This window comes from Dioscorea cayenensis, chromosome 18 (genome assembly GCF_009730915.1).
Source record: "Dioscorea cayenensis subsp. rotundata cultivar TDr96_F1 chromosome 18, TDr96_F1_v2_PseudoChromosome.rev07_lg8_w22 25.fasta, whole genome shotgun sequence".
In the NCBI taxonomy this organism is placed as follows: Eukaryota; Viridiplantae; Streptophyta; class Magnoliopsida; order Dioscoreales; family Dioscoreaceae; genus Dioscorea; species Dioscorea cayenensis.
Window position 1 is genome coordinate 20697634 of NC_052488.1, and position 14486 is coordinate 20712119.

Consider the following 14486-nt stretch of genomic DNA (forward strand, 5'->3'; position numbering starts at 1 on the left):
AATGCTTGTTAGGTTTGTAATTAATATATACACACATATATCTCACACAAATAGGGTGTTTGTTGTTTATTTATTTAAAAAAATATATTTTTAATTTTTGAAAAAGATAAGGTCTCCTATTTTATTTATTTTATTTTTTAATTTTTTGAATTTCATGAAAAAAATATTTTTTATACCACTCACTAGAATAAAACACAAATATTCCTTGTTGCTATAAGTGATAAGTGAATAAGCTCTTTCATTTCTAATATCCATAAATCAATATCATCTATTCCTCTCTCTCTCTTTAATATTTGGATGCATTTATGATTCAATAAGTGAGGGAACAATTCACTAATTACAAATAATGCAATCAATCTATTGCAATGTTATACAAAAATAACAACTTTATATTTCTTTTAATATCAATAAAAACAACAAAAATATCAAAAGAAAAGAAGAATTTTTTTTTTTTTACAATGTTGGTTGGAAAATCTATATCAGCCAGGTGGTCCTGTGAATGTCATTGGCCAATCACTCATGGCCACGTGTACATATATATAGACAAAATAGCTTTAATAATGTAGCCAAAAAAACTTTTTCCCCCAATCATATGAAGAAAATGGAATATAAAAAAAAATAGATATTTAATTTTGGATAAAAAAAAAAACTTATTTAATTTATTCACTTATTTTATTTTTATAAAAAAAAAAGTAATGAATTTGATGAAGAGATATATTGACAGTCAACTTCTCTTGCTTTCTCTCTCTAAAAAACTCATAAAAATTATAGTTTTCGGAAGAAGCCCCGGTTCCTTTCATCCTTGATTCGATTTAATCGCTCCACTTCTCCCTCTCGTTCTCTTCCCAAGATTCCCTCTTTCTCTCTCGCTCTCGCTCTCGCTCGCTCCCAATTCGGCTTCAAAGCTATGTTCCAGGAGTTGGAGGTAAGCACTGTGGATTGGGAGCAAAGATTGCTCATAAAAATGTCTTTTTTTCCTACTTTTTCCTGTTCAGATTCATGTAGCTTTGCAATTTCATTGGTTTGGAGACTATATTTGTTTCTATTTGTGGTGAGTTTCCTGAATTCTGGTTCAAAATCCAATCTTTTCTTGTTTTCATTTGGTTCTTCTGTTCAAACGAGAGCTTTCTTTCTTTTTTTCCTCCAGATTTGCTTCAAAGTTTGGTGTTTTTGTCTTTGGTACTGTTTTTGAGTTTTGTGATTTTGCTTTCTTTTTCGTTTTGGGGATTTGGTTTGAATGTTTCCAATCTGAAGATGTGGTCTGCGAGCATCCTTTGTGTACGGTTGGTTGGGCATTTGGTTTCCCACAAGTTGTTTTTTACCCTCTTTCTTGTTCCCTGCTGCTCCTCACCAGAATCTAATGCTCTTTTTTTAATTACTTTTTATGTTTTATTTTTCTCTTCAAAAGATTATGCCTTTCACTAGCTTCTTGTTGTTTTCTGGATTTTGGTTCATTTGCCACCCTTATTTTTTCTTCTCTCGGTGCATTGGATTTTCTCCTTCTTTCTGCTTTTGATTCTTTCCTTGTTGTTGTTCTCTAGTGAATCTTTCACTGTGGAATCATTTGTTTGAAACTCTCACACCACAGGGACGAAACCATTAGTTTGATCTTCTTGTTATTTAATTTCTTCTAAGCAGAACAAGTCATGGAAGCCAACACATCTCCTGGCCACTTTTTTTATTCCACTAGTAAAATATGTTTCCTTATTTGTGCTTGAATAGTTATTTATGAGCTGATGGGATGATGAAATCTTCTTCTTTGCTTTGTTCTTTTAGAACTATTTGTTATGATTTCTGTTGATCCATGTTGATAAATCTCTGTAACTTATAGCATCTAAGTTTATTGTGTATGAAATTTAATGTTATGTGCTTCTCTTGTATAATTATGAAATGATGAAGAGATGAGTGTTTTCTGAACATAATTGTCCAATTGAATTGTCATATTCTCTCTCAATTCATGGATGTTGATATATATTTAGAATTGGTTTTGATTGCAAGTGAGGAGAAAGGCAAAGTGGGGATGGAGGGAGACACACTCTCAGGTCTTGGCAATGGAGCTCAATTGGATAACAAGGTCCTTCAGGCCTTCCAGAAAAACTTTGGCCAGGTCCAGAGCATTTTGGATCAGAACCGCCTTCTAATCAATGAGATCAACCAGAATCATGAGTCTAAAGTCCCTGATAACCTCAGCCGGAATGTTGGATTGATCAGAGAACTCAACAACAACATTCGCAGAGTTGTTGATCTTTACGGCGATCTATCAAGCTCGTTTACCAAATCTGTCGAAGCCTCATCTGAGGGAGACTCTTCAGGAACTCTAAAATCAGACGGGAAAGCCGGACAGAAGAGAAACAGGCCCGGGTAGCCAGCAGAGGACTGAGACCTGAATGGCATCTCGTATTCTTTCATGACAAGCGGGAAAATTAAACCGGTGGTATGATTCGATAACTCTGATAGCTTGTTTAAGGGTGTAGCTCTTGCAATTACAACAACAATAATAGCTCATTACTTTGCATTTTACTGTAATCCATGCAACTCTTTTCTCCTATTCCATTGGAAATGCAGCTCCACCTTTATGTTTTGTTTTCCAATTAGAGAATCAATTGCTTGCATGATTGTGTTGTTAGAGTACAAAAATATGATGCAATACAGAAGAGATATTTAAGGTAACGTGGGAATATATCTTACTTACAATCAGAATAGATCAAACAAACGCACATTTTTTTCTCAACTTTTTTTGATTCCCCAAACTCATGAGTTCAACCTTTTTGGAACTCTGCCTTGATTACTGTGGGGACTGAGGCCACAAAAAGAAGTGCAGATGCCATGGACAGGCAAACTTACACAACTCTTTTTAGCCTATGTGCTGGAGAGGAACATGCATCTCTCTCTCTCTCTCTCTCTCTCTCTCTGTGTCTCTGTGTTGGCTATATATATATATATATATATATATTTATAGTATTTTGACCATTGCTTTGTTCTAAGCAATGTCCTTCTCTTTCTATACTCATATCTTGGGGATATAAAACAAATGCTTCTCCAGTGTGATGGATATTGATACCAAACAAGAAGGCCCCTCTCTCCATCAATGTTTATCTCTACTTCTCTAAGGTTTCTTTTTCTGTTATAAATTCTCCTCCATGGGTACTAGTGCACTACTCTAAGTTGATGCTTTCAGTTGTCCTTTGGTGGGCCAAAACACTTTGCTGATCTTATATATCTATATCTATATTTATATATTTATTTATGTATGTATGTATGGTCCTTTCTGATGTACCAATAATGTTGGTAATTGCAATGACCATTAAAGCATGGCTGTGTTAGGCACTTAGGCCACTATTTTTGAGCTTTGTCTCTTGTTTCTTTGATGTACATCCAGCTTTGGATGATTTCTACTGCTTATTATTGTTGTGACTTACCATCCGTCTCTCCTTTTGTTTGTGCCCTTTGTTACAATGACCGATCGATCGAAGAGAACGTGTGTTTGGTTGAATGTAAATGTCATTGTTTCAGTTTATATCCAATTTCAATGTAAATTGTGATGTATTTTTGTTGAAGTTTATATATATATATATATCAATCGAAGAGAAGGTGCATTCGGTTAGATATAATTCTGTATTATAATCTTACTAAAAACTCTAGTACTCAATATTGAGAATATATCTATATGAAGAGGAAAAAAATAGAGCAATATGAGATCATAAGCGAGAATATTGGAATACAATTTCACAAAAATTTGTTTTAGGCATGTTTATCGTGATACGATGTTTGATTGGATGTAATTGTTAATATTTCGTTTTTACGTGATTTAGATGGAATTGAGAGGTTGTATCCCTGTCAAAATTTATATCGGAGAAATATAAATTGAATATTTGAAAATGATTTAAATGCAAGTTATAGACTCATTTTATGGTGTAAATATCTTGAAGTGTTGTGTGGTTGGAGGTGGAGCATGTGAGGCCCCACAAGTCCATTCCAAATCTGATGCCTTTTTGAAGTGCATGGCATGGTACTAAAGTGTGATTTCCATGTGCTGTTGGAGAGCCTGAAATAAATTAATTATATATATATGTATAATTTAAAATAACATTTTATCTTAATTTGTTTGGGAGGAAAATTACATTATTTTATTACTAACTAATAATTAATAAATTAATTTGTGAAGAATCTCTCTAATGCCAACTAATATTTGTATTTGTTTTTTTGGTTTGGGAATAATTTGAGATAAATTAGTTTATTCCAAGTCAACATCTATATTAACATGTTTAGCATGTTTATGATAAACAGCTGTGAAGTAGTTTAGTAAGCATCTTAAAAAGGCAATACTGTTGGAGATAACATTCAATGTTTTTTTTTTCCCAAAAAAAGAGCCATAAAATGGGCATGATGGCTTTGGATTCTCGCTAAAGTTATAATAATTTATTTGATAAATTTGATATTTATTGGATTGAGTGTTCTTTTTGATAATGTTTTAAAAGTAGATCTTTCTTCTTTTAATAAAAAATTATTTTATTTTTAATTGGAAAAAAAGGGTGCAATGAAGACGTGTTTATTAGTAGCATGAAATGGGAATAAGGGAATAAAATTAACCTATTCCTTTGTATATATATATATATATATATATTAATTAAACTATACTTTTAAAATAATTACCTAGCATTGTTTGAAATAAAAATATTAGTTATATTGCAAACAAAACAAAGCTACATATTTGTTATGTTAGCCTTGTTTGAATTATATTTATTAAATTTTCATTTATTATAAATATAAAATGTGCACTGAAAATAACACAAGAAATTCAGTACTAATAAACTCAAAAAAAAAAAAATAGAAATTTGCACTTTACTTTTATTCTTTAATTTATTAATTTATTAATTTTATATTATATTGAAAAAAATATATTATTTTCAAATTAATATTTTTACATATATTTAAAAGTTTAATTTTTATTATCCAACAGAATTTATAGAAAATATACATCTCCATACATTTCTTTCTTTCTTTTTTTCCTGCCTAGAGAAAATTTTCAATTTTCTTAATTATTTGTTAAAATATTTCTGGCCAACAAATCCAATCCACATCCACATGACATATTACTAAATCCGAATCCGATAACTTTTTCTTGGTTTCTTCTACACATCTCCCGCGAACCCGTTTGTGCTTTATCGGATCCTTTTCAAGATCCGCTAACTGGAGATGCCCTGCTTCTAGTTCCGGAGCTCAGCCTCTTTCGATGTCGTCCTCGGCGGCGAACTCTCCATCTCCCGCCGCCACCTCCGCCTCCGCATCCTCGCCAAGACGCGCCTCGCCGACTCCCGTCTCATCCTCTCCGACGTCGCCTCTGGCCACGGTTAGCTTGCTCTTCCTTCTACCTTGATTTCTCGGTTTTTTTTTTTTCAGATGTTTTGGTAGTTTTGAAACCCTGAATGTTGTGTTTGAGGATGATGAGTATGAAATTCCCGAAAGGTCGAGCAAGATCATAAAGCGAGCATCTTCGCGTTCGTTGGTTTTCTAATTCTTTTCCTTTTCTTTTCTTTTCTTTGTTGGAATGAGTTTTGTTGAATTATGGTGTGGAATGTGTGGTCTTTTCTTGCAGGAGTTCCACCATTAGAGATGAGGGTTTTGGTGATGATCATGCACCTTCGTCCTCCTCCGAGGTATTTGGATTTTTTTCCTTGAGTTTGATAGTAGGAATGGATGTTGATTTTAATTTGTTGCTTGCGTTGGTAATTGGAAGAAAGCATATATTTGTGTTGGATATTTAGGTAAATAATGCAAGAAAATTTAGAACAGCTATCATGGGTTTTGTTGGATTGATTGATTATAGATTTAATTGATATCAAGTTGTACAAGAGATTGATAAAACTTCAATTATTGTAGCCTTCTTGTTATCTTCTGGTTTAGTTAGAGTGTACTAGTTATATATAGTCTTCAAAAAACTAACCTTCAACAATGCACCGATATAAGTCGAAAATTGCTACTTGTCAGATATACTTATGGATGTTTAATATGTTGACTACACACAGTGTTTGTTTAGCTGTTACTAGGTGACTGAACTTAATCTAGTAGAGGATAAGAGAGAGAGAGAGAGAGAGAGAGAGAGAAGGCTTTTGATTTTCCATTAATTTCTTAACAAGTACAAATCATCTATATATAAAGGTAAATAATGATTTTATCCAACTAAGATTTTTAACCATAGCATAACCAATTAGTTTAAAAAAGAGAGATGAGATAGGTTGTGGTTGGCAACGTGGGGATTACATGGATTATTATTTGCAATGTTGGCCGAATAGCTTGGCCAATTTAGTTAACATGTCCCCACAAGCTGATTGGGCAGAAAAGACGGTTAGCTTGGACCGGAGATGAACAAAATTAGGTGTGGAGAGGCTTTTTGTCATGATATCAGCAAGTTGGTCCTTGGAACAAACGAAACACACAATGAGTTACTTGGAGGTGACCCGTTCACAAACAAAATGATAGTCTATTTCAATGTGTTTGGTGTATCGGATTCGCAGCCAAGAATGTAGCTCCAATATTTATCACACCATAATGTAGGCAGGCAAGTAAGAGGGATAAAAAGGCTTTGAAGAAGATATTGAAGTCAAATGAGTTTTGTGCTTGCAAATGCAATACTTCTATATTCGATTTCCATAGATGATTGTGAGATGGTGGAGTACTTTTTAGCTCCCCATGAAATAAGGTTAGGGCCAAGATAGATATTGGCACCAATGGAAAGAGCATGCAGTGAAGTTAAGGTCATGAGAAAGAGAGCCATTTAGGGAACGCAGTACGCATTCAACCTCTACCCAATGTGTAGTAGAAGGTCGATGCATGAATAGGGACACGTGATTAATAGTGAAGGAAATATTAGGCCTAGTAATTGTGGCATATTGAGGAGCATCCACTGTATTTCGATAAGAGATGGGTTATCCATTGGATCTCCATCATAATGAGACTAGTGACAATTAGCTACAATCAGAGAAAGAGCAAGATTTGGTGCCAAGCATTTGAGCACGTGATAAATGCCCTTGATATATTAAGTTTGAGAGTGAAGTAAACCATGAGGAGTAGAAGAACCTGAATTCCCAAAAAATAATGAAGCCCAAGATCCTTAAGAGCAAGCTCGAGGTGATTGTTTAAGGTTATACAATGGCTTGATCAAAAGACACGTGATAGGGGTGAGTGGGATCAACAAAACTTGGAGGTTGGACCATGTAAACACGCTCTTCAAGGTCATGTGAAGAAAGGCATTTTGTACGTTAAGTTGATGAATCAACCAACCCCCAGAAATAGCGAGAAAGAGCACGACTCTAATGGTAGTAGGCTTGACCACTGTGCTAAAGTATCATGGTAGTTGACTCCTTCCTCTTGATGAAAACCTTTTGCAACTAGATGAGCTCTGTATCATTCAGGAGAACCATCAGTTTTTCTTTTGATGCGGTAGACCCACTTGCAACCAATGGCGTGTTGACCCTCTAGAGGAGGAACAAGGATTCATGTTTTATTTTGACAAAGCGCATCAAGTTCTTGGGCCATAGCTATGCGCCAATGAGTGTATTTTTTTTTTTGACTACAACAAAGGACGGATCAATTGTGTGGTTCAAATGGAGGTTATAGGAATATGAGAGGAGGTTGAGTTGAGGTCTAAGATTTATGGAGATAGGGGTTTGGGTTCGGGTTCGGGTTGAGAGATGGAGGTTGCATATTGTGGATGCGGAGGGTTAGCAGATGGCGGGCTAAGGAGAGTCGGTGGTGAAGGAGGGGAAGTAAAGGAAGGTGGTGTGGAAGGTAAGGAGGCAAAGCAGGAAGGTAGTTTTGTTAAAGCGTGCGTGGCGGGAAATGTTAACACTGTTAGAGGGTATGTGAAAACATTTATAGCCTTTATGGTCAAGAGAGTGGCCAAGAAAAACACATGGAAATGAATGAAATTTGAGTTTGTGGTCATTATAGGGTCGAAGTAGAAGGAAACGAAGGCAAGCTATAACATGCAGGAATTGCTGTAATGGTTAAAAAATTTGGTGTCGGGAGTGGCAAGAGGAGAAGTGAAGTGAGGTAAACAATTAATAACGAAAACCACACTTTGAAAGACAGAGTTCCAAAATTTTAAGAGAAAGGAAGCATGAGACATGATGGATATTGAGAGGTCTACAATATGACAATGTTTTCTTTCAGCTATACCATTTTGTTATGGTGTGTACGGGCAAGAGAGTTGGTATTCAGTGCTAGTATCTGTACGTAATGTTTTAATAGTGGTTTGAAGCAAGTTTTTGCCTTTTGATTTAAAGAGAGCAAAAGCCTTTGATAATTCATCTTTTGAGCGGAGAAAATAAATCTAAGAAAAAGTGAGAATAATCATCCACAAAAACGACATAGTAGCGAAGGCCATTAGAAGATAAAGTGCGTGCGGGTCCCCACAAGTCCGAATAATCAAGATCAAGTGATGCATGAGAAGTAAATGTTGAAGAACTAATAGGCAATTTTTGAGCCTTTGCCTTGCTACATGCATTTTAAATAAATAATTTATGAGAAAAAAAGGGAAGACCCTGAATAAGCAAAAGATGTAAAATGGTGGAGACCAAAGTGAGCGTGGCAAATATCTGCCAAGACATGTTCGCCAAGGTACACCCAAGGAGAAGATGTTGCAGTAGAAGTAAGAAGCTTGAAAGAGTAGAGAAAATTATGAGACATTGCTTGAAGAAGAAGGGTCTTGGTGCAGCCATCCTTAACAAAACAACAAGAAAAAGAGAACTCAATAACTAAATTATTATCCAGGAGCGATCTTGACAGACTTAAAAGTTTTTTTGTGTGAGAAGGAACATAAAGGACATCATTGAGCTAAAGTGAACAAGAAGAAGAGAAAGAAAGAGACAGCCAATGTAGAGAATATGCATACACATTCCACTGCCAATTTGAAATGTGTCACCTCCATGAAAAGGTGCAAAATTGGAAAGGTTGTTGATGTCGCCGGTCACATGGTGAGTCGCTCTCAAATCAAGAAACCTCTCAGTTGTAGGCATTAGAACGTCACTTGGAATGGGGTTAGCAACATAGGCTTAAAAACGTGGAGGTGGAGGATCAATGTAGGAGTAGTCAAATCTGTACCAACGCTGGTGTGCAAAATGACCTCGGCTTGTGTAGATTTGACATATAGGATGTGGTTCGGCTGGAGATGCAGCGATTCATAGGCTGTAGGCAAAATAGCAGAGTTTGAAATATGTGGAAAATGGTTTCCGGGAAAATAAATCTATGATTCGGGTTTCTAGGATAAGGGTTCCGAAAGTGAAAATTAGGTCTTGGATTTTCAAGGAAAAAAGGTGTGGTTAATAAGCCTGGGTTGGGAGATGGGCTATGGGGTCTTGGATTAGTGTTGGGTTTAGGTACGTTAGGCGTAGAAGATTTGAATTGAGAGTTGGGTCTGGGTGTAGCTCATGGCCAGTGTGAGTAAAACGCAGTAAAATCAGGAGAAGACTAAGTAGAAGAGGGGGAAACTTGAGAAGATAAGAGGGCCTTATGACTTACGAGCATACTATGTAGATCAAAAAAGGACATGGGATCTTGGTGAGGGGAGGTGGGTAACTGCCACAGTAAAGGCATTAAATTCCGGGCCAAATTTGTTTAAAACAAAAGTAATTAAATCATCCTCAGTGTTGGGGTGGCCAATGCAGGCTGGTTCATTGGTTTTGCCTCGCATCTTGTGGAGATAATCAATGCAGGAGAGGCCACCTTTAACTGTACTTTGGTGAAAATGATGCTTTATGGGCCCTTGTCAAGCATAAAAAGGTGATTTTAACTTGGATCCCTTTGGGGAACTACTTGCTGTTTTGTATCTCAATCAGCTCATCAAATCTTGTGTTTATATATACAATGACTAAGGGGTTCGCATAAATTGCTTAAAGTAAGCATCAGATTTGGAATTGTCTCTGTTTGGTATTGTGCATGAAGACACGCAATTGTTTCATGGGGTAGGTTACACTGACTGTGACATAAGGACAACAAAATGACACTGATGCACACACCTGCTGACAAACACATGCATTGTTGGATGATGGAATTATCAGGTTTCTGAATTGTTTTGTATTTTTTCAAATCATCAGACCATAGCATTTCAATGAGATTCTATATGTCCTCTATGTGTTGTCTAGAGTTTTTCCTCCAGTCCTAATCCTGCTCTACATGTGTTTCATCTATTCCAAATAGGACCTATTTCATTGTGCTTATACTTCCCTGTGCCTTTCCGCCCCATGCCACACTTAGCTTTCTTTTAAGATTCATTTCCAATGGCATCATGTGCATCTCATCATCATGTTTTCACTTGTACATCTTGAATTTAACTAATGCACTCTGCCTTGTAATCCCATGATTCTAACCTTTTTCAGCCTTTCTTAGAGCATAAATAAACACCATTAAGATTTTTTTTCAGAGGTTACAAATCTGTCAAATATATGCTTAATTCTTGAATTGTCTCATTGACCCCAATTCGACATTTGTTACAACTTACAATTGTTGCAGTCAATCTAACGTGAGTTTGGATCCATAGATCAGGATGGTTTAATTTTGTTGTCTTTTCTGGAAACAACTGAACTGTTGTGGTTTTTTTTCCATGTGTGCTCGTGTTTGAGGATTGTGCTAACTAATGATTTTTTCAATTCTCAAACTGATCTTACGGGGGACCAAACTTGTTTCATGTGTGGTTTACCAGACCATTTAATTAGAGATTACCCTGTAGCTTCTAATCCATATCCAATATTTCAGACAGGTAAGGAGATTACTAGGTACTTTCTAGAGGAAATCAGTAGGAAGAATTTCAAACTCCCTGGGTGATTCAAGTTTATTTGGTTGTGTCCATGCTGTGGCTTTTCACGAGATGCTGGATATTCTCCATTCATGCCATCTTATGGACATCCATATTGGCTTGGGGCCTCATTCACTCATTTGAGACCTTATGGAATCCCTGCAACATGCCATAGGATTGTACTGTTTTCTCAGCCACACCTTTTAGGATTCCTTCATTTATACCATCTGGATATTCTGTCATGCCGTTATCCATGTAAATTGTTCTTCTCAGCCCATTTATTTCTGCATCACTCTTGCATAAATAAACCTGTTATCTGGTTGTTTAGTTAAAGTGTTTAATTAATATTTTTTTGCCGGTGGATTCATTAAGATGGGATGCATTCCTTCTTCAATGATGACAGGAGCTGCACACCCTCTTACCCATGATGAAGCTGATGATCTTGAGGATCAAAAATAGAAGAGGTTAGTAGCATATGGAAACTGCTCAAGAATATTGATCTTGAGGTTCACCCTAGATTTGTGCCTGTAATAGCTGTCTATAGTGTGATCACTTTGCTTGCTCATCCATATTGGCAACAAAATGGAACTTGTAGCATTTACATTGATGGTTCCCTTTTTTTATGGTTTATAGTTTAGTATGTACTTTTAACATAATTTTTGTAACCTCTTCATTTTTTTTCTTTTGTCTGTGAAGTGTTACTGGCAGTTCTAATTGGATTGGTGTACTTGGTTTGTTATTCCGATTTACTAAAATATTGAACTGCTGAAATACATTTAAGTTTATAATGATGCTCGATATAAGTTCTTGCTCACAATTCTTTTTAATTATCTGGGTGGAATTTAGGGAAGTTGACTATGAGGACATGCCCAAAGCACATCATAACAGTGATACTGGAGGATCTCATGAAAGAAAGCTCAGACTAGATGAGGACACTGCTACAAGGCATGCTGACTATAACACAAATAGGCTACACAAGAAGTACTCTCAAGAATCGAGATAGATATATAAATGCCCCCTCGTATCATAGGCAGGGTATTCCCCCATATGATCAATTTCAGTCTATTGATCAGAAATATTATAAGGGTTCGCATTTGACAGCAATGTGAAGAGATTAAAGGTTGCATTCTGAGAAATCATATTCTGAGGTACAACGGGTGTCTGAGAACTCTGACAAGCGCAGTAGAGAGAGGAAATGGCGCAGTTGCAAAAACCAATCTATGAAACGCACAAGAAAAAAAAACAACCTGGACATGATTGTAGCCAGAGAAGTCATCATAGGAGTATGAAAGAATTGTCAGATGACTGGGAAAAATTTGTGATAATTAGTAAAAGGCATAGGCACCATTGCCATAAAAGCACAGGTTGCATTCTGGAACCTGATTCTCCCACTGTTGGGGCCATGCCAGGGAGAAACAGTCAAGCTACACTTCTGGGAATCCCAAGCATAAATCAAATCAAATGGATGACTCATTCAAAGATGACAGGTGGGAGATGGTTGATGGCTTGGATGATGACTATTGGGGGAGGCATTATTATGGCAAACACAAGTTAATTTCCTAAAGCTTGCAAGCTTATTGCTGTTATAACTATTTACAGCCAGCTTTGTAGGAGTAGCACCTCATATATGTGGAACTACAGTGGCTACATCTTCACAGGTATATGTACATATTGAACCTCACCTTCCCTTTCAATAATTGCCAGTCTATCATGAGACACACAGGAAAAATCATCATGCAATGTACATTTTTAATCTGGTGTGGTATTGGGTTGATGAAAACTATTATTTCATGTCGGCTTATACATGTCTAGGAAGTGTTATTGGGTTGAGAAAAATGGTTCTCTGTTTGTAGAGGGATGGTATATTGATGATCAAAAAGATAGGGATGGTATATTGATGATCAAAAAGATACTAATGGAAGTTTTTGATTTATAGTGTAGATCATGTGTGTGGCAATTCTGTTTTAGAGTAAGTAGGGTTAGGGTCCCTTCTGATCCTGCATAGGTTTAGCTCTGGAATTTTGTTTTGGGCACAGGTTTCTCCTATAAAAAAACGTGCATTGAGGATCACTTCGCCTGCTGTTTGTACAGAAAATATATTTGGTTGGTAAAGTAATATCTTCTTCTTAGTTGCGGATGACATTATTCTGTATGTTGTTTGCATGAGTTTATTGATTTTGTGCTCTTTGGTTAAATGATATAACAAGGTATTGTTGGACCACTCTTACAGAAAAGTTCGTAGACAAAATTTCATTTGATAATATTGCCGGTGTATCTTTTTGGAGCCTTATATTTTCTAACTGAAATAGACTGCCACTGATGGTTCATCTGGTAATCCTAATTAATTTTCAGATTTGATATCCTGAATCTTTCTTTATGTTTCAACTGCTCTATTTTTTTCCCTGTGCAGACCCATGCACCTCTTGATTTCTAAATACTAGTTTACCTTGTGTTGTTAGAATTACTATCATAATTATTTCTTTCTCATTCTTCAGTGAAGCAATTCTTAACATTATATATGACAATTCATTATTAATCAGTGATATGATTTTTGTCAAACAATGTAACCCTTTTCAAATGGTTGTTTTTCCATGTTTCCCAAGTCTGCATCTGCATATTGTGGTCTTATTTTTGTCTTGGTAGCTGTTAATCTACCAATGGTTTTCAAAACCTTTCTTTTCTATCCCCATTCATAGATTGTCATTTGAATAACAGAATTAGATTGGTTCAAATACATATGCCGTCATGGCTATACACAAATTCTAGTGATTCTAAATGCTAATCTAGTTTGCTTCGAAACTGAAAAATCACTCAATTGGATGCTGCACTCAAGTGCCTGTGAAACAGCAAATTCTGAGACACCAAAATGTCATTTCGGTCTTCTTAAACATAGAATACTTCATAGAACTGAGCAAGGAGCATGCTGCAAACAATGTTTGATGTTACTTGAAGTGGCAGATTTGGATTGGCTCTGTTGTTTCCTTAAGTAGATACTAATCTACAGTTCTATTCTTTTCAGTGCTTGGTAGTGAAGAAGTGAACACAGTTATGCAAACTTATTGTCTTGTTCTTTTACTGCAGTTGGCTGTAGTTTGCAGCATCTTTGATTGGTTCTTTGCACATCTGAAGCAAATAGAAACATGAAAAGATATTGGACATCCAAGATGGTTTTTGGACTATGAACTATTTTTTTCCTTGCCAAATCTTCTGTGTAGACAGGTTCTGAAGTCGTAAATTATATTGATGATGAGATCAGTTGGTTCTCCAGATGATCTCACACTGGCCCTTCCATTTTCAGCAGAAATCATTTGATAAAGTCAATGTTCGTTTTGCTAGGTGAGTCATCTTAAATCATTTAAACCTCAGTATTATATCAGAGTGATGTATCTTTAATTTTATATTTGGCTTATGCCTTTATGATGGGAACTATCTATTGTGCTACTGACAAGGGAGCATGCATTCAGTTGGAGGCATTGCCATTCAGTTGGAGTCAGACTCTTGCTACCATACGATGGACAATACCGATTCTCATGCAAGTAGTGAAAGGAGTATAACTCCTCCCATAAGAAATCTTGTGAACAATAGATGAACAATATTGAATCTATTTATATAGTATGTTTGCATTGTACTACGGTACAGAGGATTCGATCTTGCACGATTCACCTTGTAATATCAGTCATAATGATTTTCACTA

At 36.0% G+C, this 14486-nt stretch overlaps 2 protein-coding genes across 12 annotated transcripts; both read left to right on the forward strand.

Moving 5' to 3' along the window:
• Nucleotides 1-734: 734 nt before the first annotated feature.
• Nucleotides 735-2591, forward strand: LOC120281602 (protein ELF4-LIKE 4-like). 2 transcript variants are annotated; one of them, XM_039288284.1, is made up of 2 exons: nucleotides 735-925; nucleotides 1980-2591. In XM_039288284.1, exon 2 carries the CDS (start codon nucleotides 2021-2023, stop codon nucleotides 2363-2365), a length of 345 nt encoding a protein of 114 aa, XP_039144218.1. In that variant the 5' UTR covers nucleotides 735-925; nucleotides 1980-2020; the 3' UTR covers nucleotides 2366-2591. The 2 variants fall into 2 exon arrangements, with proteins under 2 accessions (XP_039144218.1, XP_039144217.1); XM_039288283.1 differs by having other exon boundaries at nucleotides 736-925; nucleotides 1999-2591.
• A 2540-nt stretch (nucleotides 2592-5131) lies between these two features.
• LOC120281621 lies at nucleotides 5132-14485 on the forward strand. 10 transcript variants are annotated; one of them, XR_005542740.1, is made up of 6 exons: nucleotides 5136-5350; nucleotides 5597-5657; nucleotides 11165-11256; nucleotides 11639-12450; nucleotides 14008-14128; nucleotides 14242-14485. XR_005542740.1 is itself a non-coding variant. In XM_039288309.1 (5 exons), the coding sequence occupies exons 1-5, from the start codon at nucleotides 5234-5236 to the stop codon at nucleotides 11716-11718; spliced, it is 381 nt and encodes a 126-aa protein (XP_039144243.1). In that variant the 5' UTR covers nucleotides 5133-5233; the 3' UTR covers nucleotides 11719-14000. The 10 variants fall into 10 exon arrangements, 4 of the variants coding, with proteins under 4 accessions (XP_039144243.1, XP_039144244.1, XP_039144242.1 ...); XR_005542741.1 differs by having other exon boundaries at nucleotides 14257-14485; XR_005542743.1 differs by lacking the exons at nucleotides 14008-14128; nucleotides 14242-14485 and adding an exon at nucleotides 5467-5502 and having other exon boundaries at nucleotides 5132-5350; nucleotides 11639-14000.
• Nucleotide 14486: the final 1 nt, after the last annotated feature.